This window comes from Lutra lutra, chromosome 16 (genome assembly GCF_902655055.1).
Source record: "Lutra lutra chromosome 16, mLutLut1.2, whole genome shotgun sequence".
Taxonomy (NCBI): Eukaryota; Metazoa; Chordata; class Mammalia; order Carnivora; family Mustelidae; genus Lutra; species Lutra lutra.
In genome coordinates, this window is record NC_062293.1 from 49030462 (window position 1) to 49050507 (window position 20046).

Here is a 20046-nt window from a genome sequence, read left to right on the forward strand (position 1 = left end):
AGGAAGGAAGTACAGCCAGCTATAGATGTTTCTCTCTCTAACGTTTCTTGATTTTCCCAATTTTTTTGATAAGCCATTACTTTTGCAATAAAAATGTAAATGCTTTTTTGGTTGGCATTCATTCAGCAAACATTTACTGAGCAATCTACTACAGTGCTTACAAAATGCCCCATCTCTGCTTTAGGAATATAGGTGGTTATCACTGCTTCACAGGTTCTGTGGTCACCCGAGAGGAGGAGGCTAGGGTCAGCTTCTTGGGGAAAAGAAGAATTAAGTTGAGTCATGGAGATGAGAAGACAAAGAAGTGGGAGAGTGAGCTCTGAGTGGTGGGAACAGCATGCACAAAGGCAAAGAGGAATTCCAGGGATCTTGGTGTGGGTATGGGGTGTGCAGGGGTAAGGACAGAGAGGGATGGGAAGGAGATGGTGTTGGTGGGGGTGGGCAGTTGGGTTGAGAGGGGAGAGGCTAGAAATGAGACTAAGAGTCAGGGCCTTTGGTAATCAAGAGTTTGTACTTCAGGCCACAGGATCTGAGAGGCTTTTGAAGGATATTTATGCAAAGCTGTTGTAATGGGTGTCTTTGAACACTCACTGCAGTGGTATAGGGGGTTCATCGGTGAAGCCACATAGAACTTGCTGCGGTGACCCAGATGGGCTATAAGGAGGACCCAAGCCAAGACAGTGACAATGACCCACACAGACTTAACTGTTACCGTGGGGATGACTTGAGAGGCTTCTTACACCCATGGGAAACAGTGAACACCCTAGAGACAAATGGGCTGTGGAGGTGAATAGAAAGCTCCCTGAAAGCAAAAACCTACAGTGAACTTACACATACATAGAGCCTTTAACTTTATTAAGAAAGAAATTACACTTCAAGTGCTTTTTTTTTCTTTGCTATTAGGGATAATTGTTTAAAAATTATAATAATTAGTATTAGGTAAATGTTTGCATTTTCAGATATGGCTGATGGAAGTAAATATAAAACCTTTCTGGGTGGCAATTTAGCAGAGATCTCAAATGCCTTAACATTTGCCTTTATTGCTGTATTTTTTGCATTGTTTATTAAGATATAATTGAAACTAAACAAATTTACTTCCTTAAAGGGTAATCACCACCACAGTCAAGATAGAGAAAACGCCCAGCACACCAAAATGCTTCCTCTCGGGCCCCAGTCATAGGGGGACCCACACTGTTGTGAGTTTTGCTTTTAGGAGGTTTGCCAGGTTCTCACAGTAAAGCTCAGAGAAAAAGAAATTCCCTTGTGCTTCTGGCAGGGGGAAGAAAAAGTAACTATTTTGCAATATGCCAGGATATTCTGTTCTTCTTAACAAGGCCTGCCTGCAAGAAAAACTTTTTAAAAAGTCTAAATTGCTGCAATTTCATCAGAATTTACCTGACCTTTCATCCACCCCATTTAGCTATCCTATCCCACTTAAGAGGGAAGTACTGTGAAACACAGGTGAACCTCAGAATCCAGGGGCATGGGCTCATGGACAGACTGAGGCCTCCTCACACGATTGGAGAACACTGCCCCTTCCCCCACCCCTCACCACCACATTGCTAAAGGCCTGTTCACTACAGTTCCTTCTACGTAGTACATCCTGTGTGGTTTTCAGGAAAAGTTACAAGGCATACTAAAAGGCAAAGAACAGAGTTTGTAGAGAGAGCAAACAAGTCTAAGAAAGAATAAAAAAGAAATGCTGGAGATGGAAACACTGTAACAGAAATGAAGAATGCCTTTGATGTTCTTGTTAAATAGACTGGACACAGCTGAGGAAAGAATCTCTGAGCTGGAGGATATCCTGGTAGAAACTTTGTAACTGAAAAGCAAATGGGGAAAGGAGTATAAGAAACCAAAACTAAAACTCCAGAGATTCCAAGAACCATGGGAAGGTATAACATACATGTAATAGGAATACCAGAAGGAGAAGAAAAAGACACAGGAACAGAATACTTGAAGCAATAAGACAGAATTTTTCACCAAATGAGTATCAGATACCAAAGCACAGACCCAGAAAACTTAGAGAACACCCAGCAGGATGAATAGGAAAAGCAAAACAAAACAACCCATACCTAAGCATATCATATTCAAACTACAGAAATCAAAGATGAAGACAAAACCTTGGAAGAAGCCAGAGGAATAAAAATCCTTAGTTGTAGAGGAACAAATATAAGAATTTTATCTGAGTTCTGCTCAGAAATCATGCAAACAAGAAGAGAGTAGAGTGAAATATTTAAAGCATTGAGAGGAAAAAACCCAACCAACCTATAGTTCTTTCTCCAGGAAAATCCTCTTCCAAAAGTGAAATAGAGGGGCACCTGGGTGGCTCAGTCATTGAGCGTCTGCCTTCAGCTCACCTCATGATCCTGGGGTCCTGGGATTGAGCCCAGGGGCTCCCTGCTCAGCGGGGAGTCTGCTTCTCCCTCTCCCACTCCCCCTGCTTGTGTTCCTTCTCTTGCTGTGTATCTGTTAAATAAATAAATAAAAAATTTTTTTTAAGTGAAGGAGAAATAAAGATGTTCTTGGACTTTCAAAAATAAATTATTGTCCATAGACCTGTCTTGCATGACATTTAAAAGAAATTCTTCAGAGAGAAGAGAAATGATATGTCAAAAACTCAAATCTACATCAAGGAGGAAAGAGCAGTAGAGAATAAATGAAGGTAAAATAAACATTTTCATTTTTAGTTCATCTAACAGTTTTTTCAGAATAGCATTAGCAACAATGTATTTGATGATTATAACTTCTGTGCAAGTGAAATTAATTGCAGCAATGATCTATACATGGGATGGGAGGGAGAAACTAGGAATCTGTTGCTATTTTAATGTACTTTCACTGTCTGTGAAGCAGCACACTGTGTTTTTGAAAATGGCCTTGGGTTAGTTGTAAATGTATACTGCAAACTCTGGGCCAACCACTCAGAAAAGTAAAAAAAGAAACAGTACATGATTCTTGATATGCAAAGAAAGGGTAGAAAGTGGAATCATATAAAATACTCAATTAAAATCATAAAAGGCAGAAAAGACTGGGAGACAGAAGGGCAGAGTCAAAAATGGTAACAAATACAGCAGATATTAATCCAACTATATCAATAATCATTTTAAACATCCATGGTCTAAATGGTCTAAATTAAAAGACTTTGATAGTGGATCAAAAAACCAAGACCCACATTTATGCTGTCTGCAAGAAACACAGTTTAAATATATAGACATAGACAGATTGAAATTATATAGATAGAGAAAGAGATATCATGCTAACACTGTCAAAAGAAAGTGAGAGTAGCTATATGAACTTGAGACAGAACAGAGTTCAGGCCAAAGAAAATTATCATGGATAAATAAAGGCATTATATAATGATAAAGGTGTTACTTCTCCAAGAAGACATGCTAATCCTTAAAGTGTAAAGTGTATCCATTTAACAACAGTGTCAAAATAGGTGAGGCAAAAACTGATAGAACTTCAGGAGAATTCGATGAATTTACTATTACAGTTGTAGACTTCAACATCCCTTTATCAGAAATGGACAGATCCAGAAGGTAGAAAATCAGTAAAGATATGGTTGGATTCAATAATGCCATCAATAAACTAGATATGATTGACATTTATAGACTACTTTATCTAACAACAGCAGAACACATTGTCTTCTCAAGCTCACATGGCACCATCATCCATCAAGGTTGACCACATTCTGAGCCACAAAACACACCTTACAAATTTAAATAATAGAAATCATACATGTGTTCTCAAATGAGACACCAGTAATAGAAAGATAGCTGGAAAATCCAAAAATTCCTGGAGATTAAACAACACACTTAAAAATAACACATGGGGTAGGAGAAGAGTAAATGAAACAAGATGGGATTGGGAGGGAGACAAACCATAAGTGACTCTTAATCTCACAAAACAAACTGAGGGTTGATGGGGGGAGGGGGTTGGGAGAGGGGGGTGGGGTTATGGATATTGGGGAGGGTATGTGCTATGGTGAGTGCTGTGAAGTGTGTAAACCTGGCGATTCGCAGACCTGTACCCCTGGGGATAAAAATATATGTTTATAAAGCTGTAAAAAAAAAAAAAAAAGAAAAAGAAAAAAGAAAGGATGAATACCCAAGTTTTGTAGCAACATGGACGGGACTGGAAGAGATTATGCTGAGTGAAATAAGTCAAGCAGAGAGGGTCAATTATCATATGGTTTCACTTATTTGTGGAGCATAACAAATAACATGGAGGACAAGGGGAGATGGAGAGGAGAAGGGAGTTGAGGGAAATTGGAAGGGGAGGTGAACCATGAGAGACTATGGACTCTGAAAAACGATCTGAGAATTTTGAAGGGATGGGGGGTGGGAGGTTGGGGGCACCAGGTGGTGGGTATTGTAGAGGGCACGGATTGCATGGAGCACTGGGTGTGGTGCAAAAATAATGAATACTGTTATGCTGAAAAAATTAAAAAAAAAATAAGAAAAAAAAAAAAAACACATGGTTCGGGGCACCTGGGTGGCTCAGTTGGTTAAGTGACTGCCTTCAGTTCAGGTCATGATCCTGGAGTCCCAGGATCCAGCCCCGAATCGGGCTTCCTGCTCGGCAGGGAGTCTGCTTCTCCCTCTGACCCTCCCTCTTCTCATGCTCTCTCTCTCATTCTCTCTCTCAAATAAATAAATAAAATCTTAAAAAAAACCACACATGGTTCAAAGAAGGAGCTCAATAGAAAATAAGACAAGGGGGCGCCTGGGTGGCTCAGTGGGTTAAGCCACTGCCTTCGGCTCAGGTCATGATCTCAGAGTCCTGGGATCGAGCCCCGCCTCGGGCTCTCTGCTCGGCAGGGAACCTGCTTCCTCCTCTCTCTCTGCCTGCCTCTCTGCCTACTTGTGATCTCTCTGTCAAATAAATAAATAAAATCTTAAAAAAAAAAAGAAAGAAAGAAAATAAGACAAGTATCTAGAACTAAGTGAAAATGAAAACAACTTATCAAAGTTCGTGGGGTGCAGTGAAAGCAGTGCTTAGTGGACAATGTATAGCAAAGTCTGGATGACCTTGGACATGATGATGGCTTTTTAGATCCAACACCAAAGGAACAAGTTATGAAATAAATCATCGATAAGCTGAGCTTCATTAAAATGAAAAACCTCTGCTTTGCCAAATATAATGTCAAGAGAATGAGAAGACAGGTCACAGACTGGGAGAAAACATTGGCAAGAGACAACTGACAGGCACCTGTTACCTAAGATATACAAAGCGTTCTGCAAATGACAAGGCAATGGACAGCCTGATGAAAAAGTGGTCTTAAGACCCCTAATGAAAAAGTGGTCTTAAGACCTAAACAGTCACCTTATCAAAGAGGATTTACAGATGGTAAAGAAGCACACATAACAGTGTTCAATATCCTATGTCTTAGGTAATTGCAAATTAAAACAACAGTGAGATGCTACTATGCACTTATTAGAATGGCCAAAATCCAGGACACTGACAACACCAAATGCTGGAGAGGATGTGGAACAACAGGAACTGTCCCTCATTGCTGGCGGGAATGCAAAATGGTGGAGCCACTTGGGAAGATAGTTTGGCACATCCTTGCAAGACTAAACCTGCTCTTAACTGTATGATCTGCTAATCACACTCCTTGGTATTTATCCAGTTAAGTTGAAAATGTGTGTCCACTCAAAACCCTGTATACAGATGTGTATAGAAGCTTTATCCATGATAGCCAAGACTTGGAAGCAGCCAAGATATCCGGCATGGGTAAATTAACTGTGGTACGCCCAGGTAGTGAACTATTTTCAACACTAAAAAGAAATGCACCCTCAAGCCATTAAAAGACATGGAGGAACCTAAATGTATATTACTAAATGAAAGAAGCCCATCTGAAGAAGCTATAATACTGTATGATTCCAGTTATATGACATTCTGGAAAATGCAAAACTATGGAGGCAGTAAAAAGATCAGTGGTTGCCAGAGACTAGTGGGGAGGGAGGGATGAATAAATGGAGAGCAGAGGATTTTCCAAATAGTGAAATTATTCATGGCAGATGCATGTCCTTTTACCTCTGTCCAAACCCAAAGAATGTACAACACTGAGAGGGAACCCTCATATGAATTATGGACTTTGTGTGATAACAATGTGTCAGTGTAGGTTCCTTGAGTGTAACAAATGCCCCACCCTGTTGTTGGATGTCAGTAAGGGGGAAGTTGTATATATTTGGGGATAAAAATTATATGGGAACTCTCTGTACTTTGTGCTCAGTTGCTATGAACCTGAAACCGCTCTAAAAAATAAAATTTAAAAAATAATGTGTGTTTGTGTCTTTTTCAATCAGTCTTTTTCCCTGTACCTTCCCTTTCTGGGTATTGTTGGTATGAGTGAGCTACTGATGTGTTCTCCATTGCTATAGTTTTGCCTTTTACACAGTGTCATATAGTATGGACTCATACAGTCTGTCTCTGGCTTTCATTTAAAGACATAATATTTTTGAGATTCATTCATTGTTGCTGCAAATATCAGTAGCACATTCCTTTTTATTGCTGAATATAATTCTACTGTATGACCATATCATCATTTGTTTATCTGCTAGTGGATGGACATTTGGGGGTGTTCCCTGCTTTTGGCTTTTATGAATAAAGTTCCTATAAACATTCAGGTCCACGTCTTTGGGTGGATGTATGCTTTCATTTCTTTAGGTCAGATAGAGTGGGATTGGCTGGCTTGATAGATGATAGATGATAGATGTGTGTTTAGTTTTTAAAGTAACTGTCAAGCTGTTGTTAAAAGAAACTGTCCCATCTTGCATGCCCACCAGCAGAGCATGGGATGTCTAGCTGCTTCACATTTTTTAAAAAGATTTTATTTATTTTTTTGACAGAGATAGCACAAGTAGGTAGAGCAGCAGGCAGAGGGAGAGGGAGAAGCAGGCTCTCTGCCGAGAAGGGAGCCTGATGCGGGACTTGATCCCTGACCCTGGGATCATGACCATGACCTCAGCAGCTTAACTGACTGAGCCACCCAGGCACCTGCTGCTTCTCATTCTTATGTGCACTTAGTATTAGTCTTCTTTACTGCAGCTGTTTTAGTGGGTTCCTCATGATATTTCACTGTGGTTTTGATTTGTGTTTCCCTAACGACTAGCGATGTTGATCATCTCTTATGGGCTTATTTGTCCTTTTTGATAAAGGGTTCACATTTTTAAAAAAAGATTTTATTTATTTATTTGACAGAGTGAGAGAGAGAGAGATCACAAGTAGGCAGAGAGGCAGGCAAAGAGAGAGGGGGAAGCAGGCTCCCCACTGAGCAGAGAGCCCGATGTGGGGCTTGATACCAGGACCCTGGGATCATGACCTGAGCTGAAGGCAGAGGCAGAGGCGCCCCAAAGGGTTCACATTTTTTACTGATTTTTCACTGGGCTGTTTGTCTTAATTTCAGTGGGGGGAAATCTTTATTCTAGATACAAGTCCTTTGTCAGATGATGGTTTTTTTGTGGTTTGTCTTTTCATTTTCTTAACCATGGCCTTTGAAGAGCAGCATTTATAATTTTTGGTTTTGTATTTAGGTTATGGTCCATTTTGAGTTAATTTTTATACATGGCAGGAGTTAAAAATAGACGTTTTAATGTGTGTGGTTTTATGTTTTGTTTTTTTATTTTTTTGGCCCAAGGATACCCAACTGTTCTTCTGTTGGAAAGCCTTCCCTTTCTCTGTTGAATTATCTTGACATCTTTGGGTCTGTTTCTTAAATATATTCTGTTCCTTTGATCTAAATGCCTATCCTTTTGTGAGAACCACTCTTTCTCGGTTACTGTAGTTTTATAGTGACTTTCTAAAAAGATTTTACCTTTTTATTTGAGAGAGAGTGATAGACAGCAGAAGCGGGGCAGTGGGGGGAGGAGCAGGGGAAGATGGAGAAACAGACTCCCCGCTGAGCAGAGCGCCAGATTCCCGAGCTTGATCCTGGGACTCCAGGACCTAACCTGAGCCAAAGGCAGACACTTACCCGTCTGAGCCACCCAGGTGCCCCTTTATAGCGACTCTTGAAAACAGTGTGAATTCTCCAGCTTTATTCTTTTTTTTTTTTTTAAGATTTCATTTATTTATTTGACAGAGAGAAATCACAAGTAAGCAGAGAGGCAGGCAGAGAGAGAGAGGAGGAAGCAGGCTCCCTGCTGAGCAGAAAGCCCGATGCGGGGCTCGAACCCAGGACCTGGGATCATGACCTGAGCCGAAGGCAGCGGCTCAACCCACTGAGCCACCCAGGCGCCCCTCTCCAGCTTTATTCTAATTTAAAAAATTGTCAGGGCACCTAAGTCGGTTAAGCATCCAACTCTTGGTTTCAGCTCCGATCATGATCTCAGGGTCAGGGGCTCCAGCTCCACATCGGTCTCAGCGCTCACCACAGAATGTGCAGGAAATTATCTCCCTCTCCCTCTCCCTCTGCTCCTCCCCCGCTCACACTCTCTTTCTCTCTATAATAAATAAATAAAATCTCCAAAAAAAATAAATAATGATTGCGGCGAAGTGCATATAACATGGAATGTATCATCTGAACTATTTCTAAGTATGTAATCATCCTATTTCATATTTTTGGTGCTATTATAAAAGGTATTATTTCCTTCATCTCTATATCCAAATGCATAGAAATATAAGTGGTTATTGTGTGTTGACATTGTATCCAGCCACACACACACACACACACACACACACACCCTATATCTTCTTTTTCCATTCATCTGTCGATTGACATCAGGACTCTTTCCATATTTTAGCTCTTGTGGACATCACTGCTATAAACGTTGGGGAGCAAGTGCCCCCTCGGATCACTATGTTTGAATCCTTTGGATAAATACCTAGTTGTGCAATTTCTGGGTCGTAGGGTAGCTCTATTTTTAACCTTTTGAGGAACCTCCTTCATATGGTTTTCCAGAGTGGCTGCACCAGCTTGCATTCCCACCAGCAGTGTTAGGGGGGGTTCCCCTTTCTCTGCATCCTCGCCAGTATCTCTTGTTTCCCGACTTGTTAATTTTAGCCATTCTGACTGGTGTGAATTGGTATCTCATTGTGGTTTTGATTTGTATTTCCCTGATCGAGTGATGTGGAACATTTTCTCATGTGTTTGTTGACCATTTGTGTGTCTTCTTTGAAGAAAAGACCTTATCAAAGTCAGCACCCAAAAAACCAAAAAATCCAATCAAGAAATGAGCAGAAGACATGGGTTTCATATCTCACAGACAAAGGGGTCCACAAGAAATTGGGAATTAAGAAAACAGCCAGTCCTTGGCCATAGGCAGTTTGTGAAACGGAGCTCTAATAGATAACCTGGCTGACTTAGAACAAGGGGTCTCTCTCCACAAGGCCTGCGAGGCCCCACGGGACCTGGCCTGCCCCCCACCTCTCTCTTTCCTCCTGCTCCTCTGTTCTCTGCACTCCAGCCACTCAGATAAACACCAAAGTGTGTTCCTGCCCTGCACCGTTTGCATTTGTTGTTCTCTCTTTGTGGAACTTTCTAGACCTTTAATACCCAGTCTCCGCCGTGTCATGCCCAGTCAATGGCAGGTGTCCCTTCTTAGAGAGGTCTCCTGTCACCTCCCTCTGTCAGAGCTCCTGGCTGTATTCCTTCGGAGCCCTCATCCCACCTGAACTTGGTTGCCTGTTTCTGTGCCGTGTCTCCTGCATTTAGAGTGCGTACTGTGTGAGAGCATCTCTCCCACACACCATGGGCTCCCATGTCCAAGTGGATGCCCAGTAGGCACTAGTGCATAAGGATGGAATGCAGAGAGCGCTGCCTGCTGTGTTGGCTGTGTGACACTTAGATACGGTGATGGGTGGTGAGTGTTTGCGGAGTAGGTATGCTGGAAACACGGACCCCAAGCCATGACTGCCTCCCACCACGCTGTCCCATGCTGCTGGGCGGCAGTCTCCTTTGTGTCATCTGATGAACTGCTTCAATGCGTCTTCGAGCTCTGTCCCCCCTTGCCTCTGTCCCTGGAGCCCAACAGAGTGCATACACATGGGGAATGGAGGAGGCACTCCTGGCATGAGTGTTGGATTGTGTATACCAGGCCTGGGCAGATGGTGCCATGTAGGACTGGAGCTGTGGGGACATGGACAAGTCACAGCATCTCCAGAGTGTCCGTTTGCTCTGCTGCCAGTGGGATCATCACAGATCCTAGACAGCGGCCCTTCTTCCTGGAGAAAGCCTGGTTGGGCCCCCGCTCCCTCTGCGTCCAGGTCTGATGGCACTCTCTTCTCCCCCTACCTGTTTGTGTTCCAGTATGCCTGGGTGGAGAAGCACTTTGGCCCTGACTTTCTGGATCACATCGTGCTGGCCGCAGACAAGACCGTGGTCTCTGCCGACCTTCTCATAGACGACCGGCCAGACATCACAGGCAAGTGGCCTGCGGCAGGTGAGGAGCGAGCGTGGAGATGAGAGTCGCCGGGACAAACAGCACATGGGGCTGGCCTCATGGCCCCGTCCTGGGTGGTCCCCACTTGGTTACCAGCAGCGTAGTGGGCCTCCAGCCTCCAGCCCAGCACTGACCACCTTCCCTACCAGGAAGACAAGGCTGTTCTCAGCATCCAGCCTTGGAAGTGGTGCTCCTAGGAGTCAGGAGAAGCAGGTCCTAGCTCCTGGGGTAACTCATTGGGTGGCCTGGGATGAGTCCCTTTATATCTCTAGCCTTGCCCTTCTTATGTAAAATGAGGGCCAGACTGGCTTCCAAACGTTTGGTTTTAGCCTCAAAGCCATTTTCCCCCCAAGAGCAACTTGGAGTGAACCTACTATATAAAATGGAAATGCAAAGCATAATTTTTTAAAAAAATTTTTAAAAGATTTTATTTATTTATTTGACAGAGATCACAAGTAGGCAGAGAGGCAGGCAGAGAGAGAGAAAGGGAAGCAGGCTCCCCGCTGAGCAGAGAGCCTGATGTGGGGCTCGATCCCAGGACCTGGGCTAATGACCTGAGCTGAAGGCAGAGGCTTAACCCACTGAGCCACCCAGGCGCCCCCAAAGCATCATTTCTTTAGTTGAAGGTGGTTTTGGAATTGTATTTATCCCTTTTGCTTATAGGTGACTCCTTCCAAACAAACAAACAAACAAACAAACAAACAAAACTTAAACTGACTTAGAAAGGAGAGGGGAAATTTATCAGCACACCTACCTAGCAAGGTGAGGTAGGAAGGCTTTGGGCACGATGAATCTGGGGCTCAAACAACATCAGTCCAAATTCAGTTTCTTTGTCTCCCAACTCTGCTCTGGTTTCTTTGTACGCAGGCCAGCTCTCTCCTCTCGGCAGCCATCAGCAGTTTTGGGGGTAAATCCTATTCTTTTGGACACCTCAGTGGAAGATTCCAGAATATTGCTTCCCTAATGGCTTTTGGAAGTGTGTCCATCTCTGCACTAGTCACAGTGTCCAGAGGGGTGTGCCCACTTGTGACCTCCCAAACCATGTGGTTTCACAAGGAGAGTCAGAGCACATGGGGGGCACAGGGCCCTGAGCCGCTTCCATGTCCAGCCACAGGGAGTGGGCTGGGGGCGGGGATGGGGGCGGGGGGTCAGGCCAGAACAAGAGGTGCAGGAGCAGCACCGGCTTGCCAGTGTAGACAGGTGGACATGAGGGATGGGAGCTTAGCGGGGCTTGTGGGGCTCATGGCCAAGAGCCGGGAAGCTGCGGGAGCTGGCCCTGGCTGGGGCGGGAAGGCTGAGCCCGCCAGAGGGGACGGGCCAGACGTCAGCGGGGCTCAGCCTCTGTGCCGGCCACCACGGCCACCGTGGTGGCCGGCACAGAGGTCCCCGTGCGCCGTGCCTCTGCTGGGTACAGCCCTCCCCCACCCCCCGTGCTTCCCATGGGCCAGCTCCCATACTCCGGGACACCTGCCACAAGACAGGTGCCAGCTCAGTCACCACTTTCGTGATGGGGAAGAGGACACATTTGGTACTCGGGGGACTGAAGCGCTGCTTTCTCACCCACAGGGGCCGAGCCAAACCCCAGCTGGGAGCACATCCTCTTCACGGCCTGCCACAACCGGCACGTGCAGCTGCAGCCCCCCGGCCGCAGGCTGCACTCGTGGGCAGACGACTGGAAGGCCATTCTGGACAGCAAGCGGCCCCGCTGAGCTGGACTGTGCTCTGGCTTCTCCAGGGGGCCCTGCACCTCAGGGCTCCCAGCTCAGGGCCCCAGTGGAGGTGGGGGGCACCTAGGACTCTGGCCCCGGGGTGGCGGGGGGCTCCCTTTCACATGGCCCAGGCCCACTGCATGTCTCCCTGCTCTCCCCAGCCCTGCCAGGCCTTAAACTGATCTCGGGGCAGGGCTGGCTCGCCCAAAGGCCCTGGACAAGACACATCCAGCCAGGCAGCTCAGGCCGACCTCAGGCCATGGCCAGGCTGGGACTAGGGGCTCCAGACCTCAAGGAGCGGAGGGCCGGCAGGCCTCCCCCGTCCCTCAGGGAAGTCCCCCCGTCTGTGGCCCCTCGGCCAGGGAGCCAGCAGTGAGGTGCTTCCGGAGTGAGAGGGTTACAAGCAGGAGCAGATGGGACGAGCCCTCACATTCTGGGCCGCAGCCCCTTCCTCCCTGCCCTCCCACCCGGTCTCCGTTCCCCCCGGGGGCCCACCATGGATTCAGCAAACACTCCCTGAGTTCTAGGGCATGCCAGGCTCTGTGCTGGCACCATAGGCTGCCCGGCCTTGGACCCGCTCAGAAGTTCCTCGTACCCGTGTCCCGGGGGCCCTGCTCTGGGCCCAGCAGTCAGCAGCCTTGAACATTTGTCAAAAGCTGGCAAAATAAATGGGTTTCAAGTGTTGCCCCATAACGTGGCCCCCTCTAGTCCCTACCCTGACATCCTCTGGCATCTGGCCCCCGGGCACTGCGCTGCACATCTTGTAAGTACTTGGGTGGCCCCCTGCACCCCTGAGGGGGCTAAGCAAGGTGCGGCCTCACCGCTTCGCCCGCTTCGCCACGGGTGCTGCCGGGGACCGAGGAGGAAGCGGCTGAAGGAGGAGCTGGTGGCCATGGTGGTCCCCTGGGTAGGCCCCCCACCACGCTGACCTGTCCCCCCCCCACCCCAACATGCCTCCTTCCCATGCATGCCCCGCCCTCCAGCCTCCAGCCCCTCCTGCCCTGCCTGGTTCAGAGCAGGGCCCCCACTCTCTGCTCCCCTCCTACACCAAGTTCCTCCTGAGATCCCAGGAGCTGTGTGGGGAGGGGGCCGGGTGATGTTATTCTCTTCCTTTTGTTCTTTCCGGCCTCTCTTCTCGGCCCACTGGGAAGTGGCAACTCGAACCCATCCTCACCTCCCCAGGCTTTCAGGCCTTCGCCCTGCCACCCCCCTGCTGCTCCCTTGCTATCCTCCCCATCACTGCCCTGCAGAGAACCCCTAACTGTCCCATCACGGGCACTCTTGGGCTGCCCCAGCAAGTGGCATCTCTGGTGACGTCAAGAGAAAGTCTCCGAGGCTCGGGCTGGCTGACCGTCTTGGCTCTGTGGCTCTCGGGCCAGCCTGGCCATCCTGATGGGGAGGAAGCACCGTCTGCTGGGTCAAAAGCAGTCTTCCATGGCGTGGCCCCACCTTGGTCCCACGTGGGCTGTATCCCTCCGGTGGTGGCGAGGGGCTCTACAGGTCCCCACCTACGAGGAGTGTATTTGGGGTTGCGTCATCTGACCAAGCTGGGCAGCGTCTGGGGCGGGTCGGGGGGTCTTGGCCAGCCTGAGGCTCTGGGAAGAGCTTAGACCTGGAGGGCTGGCTCCCAGCTGCTCCCCGAAGACCCTCCGTTGCTGCTCACTCGGGGACCAGACCACTGTCTAAGAGCTGAGAGACGGTGTCACCTGCATGATGTACTTTCAGCCTGTGCCTGTGGCTTGTGGCCTCCAGCCTCAGTCGAGGGCAGAGGCCTGCCCGCTGAGCCTTCATGCCCTCTCCTAAGATTCTCCCCTGCTTGGTGGTCGGGCAGAGACCCCCTGGGATTCTGCGGCCCGGGACTGGCAGGGCATCACAGCTGCTGGCTTGGCAAGAAGCACCGTGTCCCTGGACTTGACCTTCTGGCTGGGAGGAGGACCCGCAGAGCACCTGCTGCTCGTGGCGTTGGGCTAGCTCAAGGCCACTGCAGTGGACCAGACCCAGCCAGCCCAGTGCCCTCAAAACAAAAAAGCCACTTGCTCATTTCTGTCCTGGGGCCTCGTTCTGCTGAACGGACGGAAATGTAATCCCATCAGGCTTTTCTCAAGCACATCTGAGATTCTCCGGGGAGTGGCCCCAGCATAGAGTGGTGGGTGTGTTTGGATGTGGGGGCACTTTTCTCGGTGTAGTGATGGCAGTGGTGAAGGGAACCCCCTCCTCATCCTCGTTCTGGTGTCAATGGACCCATGGGTGCTGGCGCTGCTGGCATCGCCTGTCTCCCCAAAGTCAGCTTTAGGGCCCCGTGTCTGGGGGATGGGCCACCTCGGTCACAGGGAGACAGTTGCCCCGACTGTACCCTGCTGGGGGCAGGGAGACCCCTTTGCCTGCTCACCTCCTGCAGCTTTTCCTCCCCCTGCTCCTGGCTCCTAGAGAGAGATCTAGGGCCATGGGCTTGAGGAGGGGTGGGGTGGGGTGGGAGTCCAGGTCACAGAGCCCCCTCTCAGGGTCTCCCTCCCCTGCACCTGCCAGCCCCTGCTGTCCGCTCCCAGCCTGTGGGGGGCCTGATTCTACGTCTGCTCCTCATGGAGCTACGGCAAGGGCGCAGTGCTCCGAGTCTTCCAGAGCCTTCCCTCTTCAGCTGATGGGCACCAGAAGCTTTAAAGGCCAGTCTAAAAACTCCAGAGCTACACACGGCTGAATCCATTCTTTGCTCCTCGAGGCTCACTCGCCCTGGGGTAACACTCACCACTTCAGATGCCTCGTTCGTTTAAAGAAGAAAAAATAATTGTGGGGCAAAGTTGCTGTAGTCAGTGCTTGGGAATGTGCCCCCCACCCCCAGGCCATCCAGAACTCACTGTAATTAGAGCCAGCGCTCCAGGAGAGAGGCCTGGGCATTGTGCAGGGTCAAGCAGAGTGGGGCCCTGGTCTGCCTGACGTCCCGGAGAGGCCCCTTCCGGCAGGGGGCACTGCTGGGGTCTGGGTAGCCGAGGTTAGAGCCCTCTGGCCTGAGGGAAGGCCGTGCAGAGGTCCTGGGGCTAGAGAGTGTGGCCAAAGAGCAGGAGTGAGTATAGGAGGGAGGAATCCCCAGAACGGGGAGCTGGAGAAGAGAAAGGGGCGGTGGGAGGTGGAACCTGGGCTGAAACCAGCGTGGACGGCTGCCCACCCGGTGGCACTCATTCTGCCATGGCGCCGGCCGCTGCCCTCACGATGCTAGGAGGGGCGGGGGACACCTGCAACAGCCAATGACAGACACCAGGACTGCACGGCGTCGTGATTTTGTTCTTGCTGCCGAGCGGGGAGACACAACTGGAATGAAGGTGACTTTCTTCAAAGCCTGAGAGGCATATGTTTTGCTTTTGAACCATTGCATGGCCTACAAGGAAGGAAGTCCGCCCTCCCAGTAGGAAAGCCAGCTTGTCCTGCCCTGAGTTGAGGTGGCCCTGGTCAGAAGTGGAGATTTACCCTTTTGAAAATATTGAAAATGGTCTGGGTCCTAGGACCAGAGCCCCTGGAAGGAGTGACGACCTCTGGGTCAGCCAGGGGTTTTAGGCAAAAAAACTCAGTACAGCTCCTTCACTCTTCTGGGTCACACTATCCCCACTGGGACACATTCCACTATCATAACTGTTGTAACGATCATTTCCTCAGCACTGACCCTGTTCAGAAGCTGATGGGCATGTTCTGTGGCCTCATAAGCCTTGGGGTCACTCCCACTTAACTGATGGGCTGTGGTCTCAGCAGAGTCCAGGGTCCTGACCGAGGCTGTGCCGAGTCACTTGTGCCGCCAGGATTGTAGCCCAGGTGACTGTGCTCTGGGGCTTGTGACCTCTACATAACACCATACTCCAGAATTCTCTAAGGGCTCAGGTGTCCATGGGAAAGCTGTGTCCATGGCCCAGGGATGGGCCTCTATCTGAAGGTGAGTAGACCTGATGATGGCAGGTGGGAAAGGATCAGGCCAGACCTGTGCATTGCCTAGAAGTCAGAAGAGTTGGCCAAGTTGGCCCTCAGTCACAAGCCCAAGGAAAGGGGTGCTGGGGAGGGGAGAAGAGGAAGAGGTAGAAAGAAAAGGAGGAAGAGGAAGGGGAGGGTTGATGGGGGGGAAGCTCACTGATTCCCCTGCAAGCCAGGTAGAAGGACAAATATAACATAGCATGCATGACGCTTGGTACATGACCTGTGGGCCCGATTTGCCCATGGTCATCCCCTAACTCCTGGCATTCAGGCAATGCCTGGAGTCCCACTGTCCCAAGGGAAGTCAGGCACGGGTTGTCTAGATCAGAAAATGCATGATGTGAGCAAGAAGGAGGAGATGGCCTGGGTCAGCCCCACTAGAGAGAAAGTGACCTGCTGGAGAAAGTGACCACAGCTAGAGCAAGAATGAGCAGGGTTCCTGGAAAGGGGCCCACCAACCTCTAGCAAGTGTGTGTCAGGTGTGGGAGAGACATGTTAGCAATTCCAGCAGCCAACCCAGCTGGTTGAGGAGGATAGTCTCACAAGCAGGGGAGCCATTGAGCTGGTGAGGCCAAGGTGGCTCCCAAGATCCTGGCTCTCCCTGTGGCCCAGAAAGGAATGAATTCAGGGTCCCCGCATGCCTATACAGAAGATGGAGGAAGACCCTGGCTGGGAGCTCATTAGGCAGCCACCAAGGAGGGACCAAGTGGCCCTGGGGCTGAGGGCTGCAGGGGGACCCCGGCAATCTGGCTGGGGCCAAGAGCAGACCCTCATTACCCCTGAAGGAGGGACTCAGGAGGGCCAAAAGGTAGGGTGAGGCTCACGACCTGAAACCAGACGTGAGACCTCACCTGTGCCCCACACAGAAGCCAGGTTCTGGATCCAGACGTCCTCTTGGCCAGGACAGAAACAAGGGAGACCCTCTGAAAAACCGGAGGGATATCAGCCCCTCCGAGGAATGAGGACTTTTTAAAGTTGACACCAAAGAAGGCCATTTAAGGTGGAAAGAGGCTGATTAGTTCTAGTTGGCAATTAAAAAAATGGTTATCAGTTATAGTTAATAACAAATATGTGTCTGCTTATCTATAGGGTTTTAGCCTATGTTTATTTGGTTTTTCCCACAACCTGCCCAGGAAGCAGGGCTCAGAGAGGTTAATTGATAAGCCCTGGGCCACCCAGTGGGCAGAGATGGGCTCTGAAGGCAGCTCCCAGAGCCTGCAGGAAAGAGCCAGAGGGCAGCCTGGCAGCGGGAGGGCCTGGGAACAGGGAATCTGGAGTGTGGGTTTGCCACTCACTTGCTGTGGGAGCTCTGCAAAGCCACATCTCTCTCAGCCTGTTCCAGAGTTGGTCAACTTCCATGATTGCATGAGAAAGGGTTGCAGGAAATAGAGACGTTTATTCCATGATGCTTCTGCTCCCTGGAGGAAACTGACTTGCTCGGTGAAACAAGGTAGTGTGTAGCGGGGAGCGCACCTTGGGGTGGAGGGGTGGGCTCTGGACACTGATGGGATCCAGGGGCGCGTATCCTGGCTTGACCACCAGGTGGCAGCACAGCCCACTCTTGGAATTGTTGGGGGTTTGGTGGCGGGACGGGGTCGGGTCGCTAGCGGTTAGTGAGTACACAGGCCATTGCGGGGAAAGAAGGAAGGGCCAGATTCCCTAAACTCCCTGATCCCTCCTGGACCATCTCTTCTTGCCCTTTCCTCCTGGGCTGTTGTGGACAAGGTGGAGCCCTGGGTGTCAGGCTGAGGACCCTTGTCCAGCCTGCCTGGTGGGCAGGATACCCTCAGGTCACAAACCTCAAACACTAGCCACCCTCAAGAACTTCAGGGGGCCCAAAGAGAAAAGTCATCTTACTTCCGAGTCAGGAGCTTGTGCAGATCCCAAGTCAGCTTCAGCTCCCTGAGGGTACGGGGGAGACTCCTCAGAGCTCAAGGAAGACCCTTCCCCACCTACCTCTGCCTGCATCTCTCAGATATCTGGACCCCTGCAGCTCCTGGAATGCATCTTATCTGTGTCTTCACACATGCTGTTTGCTGCCCTTTGCTGGAGGGTTTCTGGGCCAACCCTGACCTCCCACCTCATGGTGGGGAGGCAGGCTGCCATCTCTCCCGGCCCTGCACCATCTGCGGGAATGAAGGGTTGGATTGAGCTGGTGGCTGCAGTTGCAGGGTGTGTGTGTGTGAGAGAGAGAGATAGAGAGGGGACTGTGAGCAGTGGGCAGAGGGCGAGGGAGAGCGAGAATGTTAAGCAGGCTCCATGCTCATTGCGGAGCCCAAAGCGGGGCTCGATCTCATGAGCCTGAGATCATGACCTGAGCTGAAATCAAGAGTCAGATGCTTAACTGACTGAGCCACCCAGGAACCCCCACATTTGCAGGTCTTTACCCAAAGCTGCCCAGGCCCAGGGGCCAGGCCTGAGACGAAGGTGTCAGCCCAAGCCCCAGAGTGGCAGCCCTCCAAGGATGAGGTTGGGACTGTGACAAAATGACTCTTTAGGATAGAAATTCATGGAAATAGGAACCAAATCACCTGTCCAGCGAACACCTCAGCCCTGTTGGCAATTTGGATACATTTTTTAAAATCCTGGGTTAGAGGGTGCCTGGGTGGCTCAGTGGGTTAAGCCGCTGCCTTCGGCTCAGGTCATGATCTCAGGGTCCTGGGATCGAGGCCTGCATCGGGCTCTCTGCTCGGCAGGGAGCCTGCTTCCTCCTCTCTCTCTACCTGCCTCTCTGCCTGCTTGTGATCTCTCTCTGTCAAATAAATAAATAAAATCTTTTAAAAATTAAAAAAAAATAAAAATAAAAATAAAATCCTGGGTTAGATTCCACGAAGCTGGTTCAGAAGCATAGGCTGGAGTCTAAAAAACGGCAGACATCATCAGGGTACTTAAAATTTAGAGGCCAGGGGAGAAGTGGGGCTGAGGAGACCAAGCCTGTGATGCGTTCAGTGTTCTACCAGGTTCTGCAGCGTCCTCCCTGGCTGGGTCCTCTTGGGCTCAGACCCGCTGGAGAGCGGGAGCTGCAGTTCACACAGATGGCCACAGGATGGAGCCAGAGGACCAGCTCCGACAGCTCTGTGCCTCCCTGGAGTCCCAAGAGAGACATTGGCCTCCTGGACCAGACTTTCCCATATTCTGGTCCCATACTGGTATTCCCAGCCACCAGCCTCTCTTTCTGACCCCCTGTACGCTCTGGAAACTCCTGTGGGCTGAGCCTGGGCTGTGCACGGAGGGGACCTCAGCTACTGATTACTGAGTAGATGGGTCAATGGCATCTGCTGTAACCTTGACCTAAGAGAGCAGAGTCGGTGGGAGCAGTTCAAGCTCCAGGGAGAGAGCAGGTGGGAGACTGTAGTCCTGGGCAGGCCTGGCTAGGGGAGAATGCAGGCGCTGAGAGACCCTTATGGGCCCCTCTTCCCGCGGAGATGGCATTGCTGCGGGATCCCATTCTAGCTTGCTGCATTCTCTCCTTCACAAGGTGCCTCACACAAACCTGAGGCACAAGCTGGAGTCTTGAGGCACGTGTTATTGGCTAACGGTGTTTTTTCAGGGGAGCTTTTATACCCTCCCACTCAAGTGCCCGGAGCCTGGCCGGGGACAGCTGGCGACTGTCCTGGTTGGGCAGTGCTGGGCAGAGATGCTGGATGAACGGGCTCACGCCTGTGTGCCCTGGAGGATTTGTCTCCACTCCCTCCATGACCCAGGCCTGTCCACACATTTAAGTCATCTCCTGGCCCCTGGTGGCAGTTGAGCCCCTGGCCTCTGACCCTAAACAAGGCTTACCATTGTTTGCCCAACATTCCCACTCTTGACCTTGTCCTGTTCCCCACAACCCCCACAGCCTACAACTCCCCCCTTTTCCTCTCCACTCAGTTCACCCCTGCTTGCCTCTGCCCTAGCCCCGCAGGGACATCTCCCTCTTCTGACCCCCTCAGCACTAACCGCCTAAACCACTAGCTTCAAACTTAAGCTCTAGGGAGGCGTTTCCTGTCTAGCGGATG

The 20046-nt window shown here is 49.9% G+C and overlaps 1 protein-coding gene across 2 annotated transcripts in view; it reads left to right on the forward strand.

Moving 5' to 3' along the window:
- Positions 1 to 12778, forward strand: part of NT5M (5',3'-nucleotidase, mitochondrial) — a 39257-nt gene extending 26479 nt beyond the window's left edge. The window contains exons 4-5 of one of the 2 annotated variants that reach the window (XM_047708837.1): positions 10253 to 10385; positions 11952 to 12778. In XM_047708837.1, coding sequence (XP_047564793.1) covers positions 10253 to 10385; positions 11952 to 12094 — 276 coding nt within the window. In that variant the 3' untranslated portion in view covers positions 12095 to 12778. The remainder of the gene's footprint in view (positions 1 to 10252; positions 10386 to 11951) is intronic. The other variant, XM_047708838.1, reaches the window with a different exon arrangement.
- Positions 12779 to 20046: the final 7268 nt, after the last annotated feature.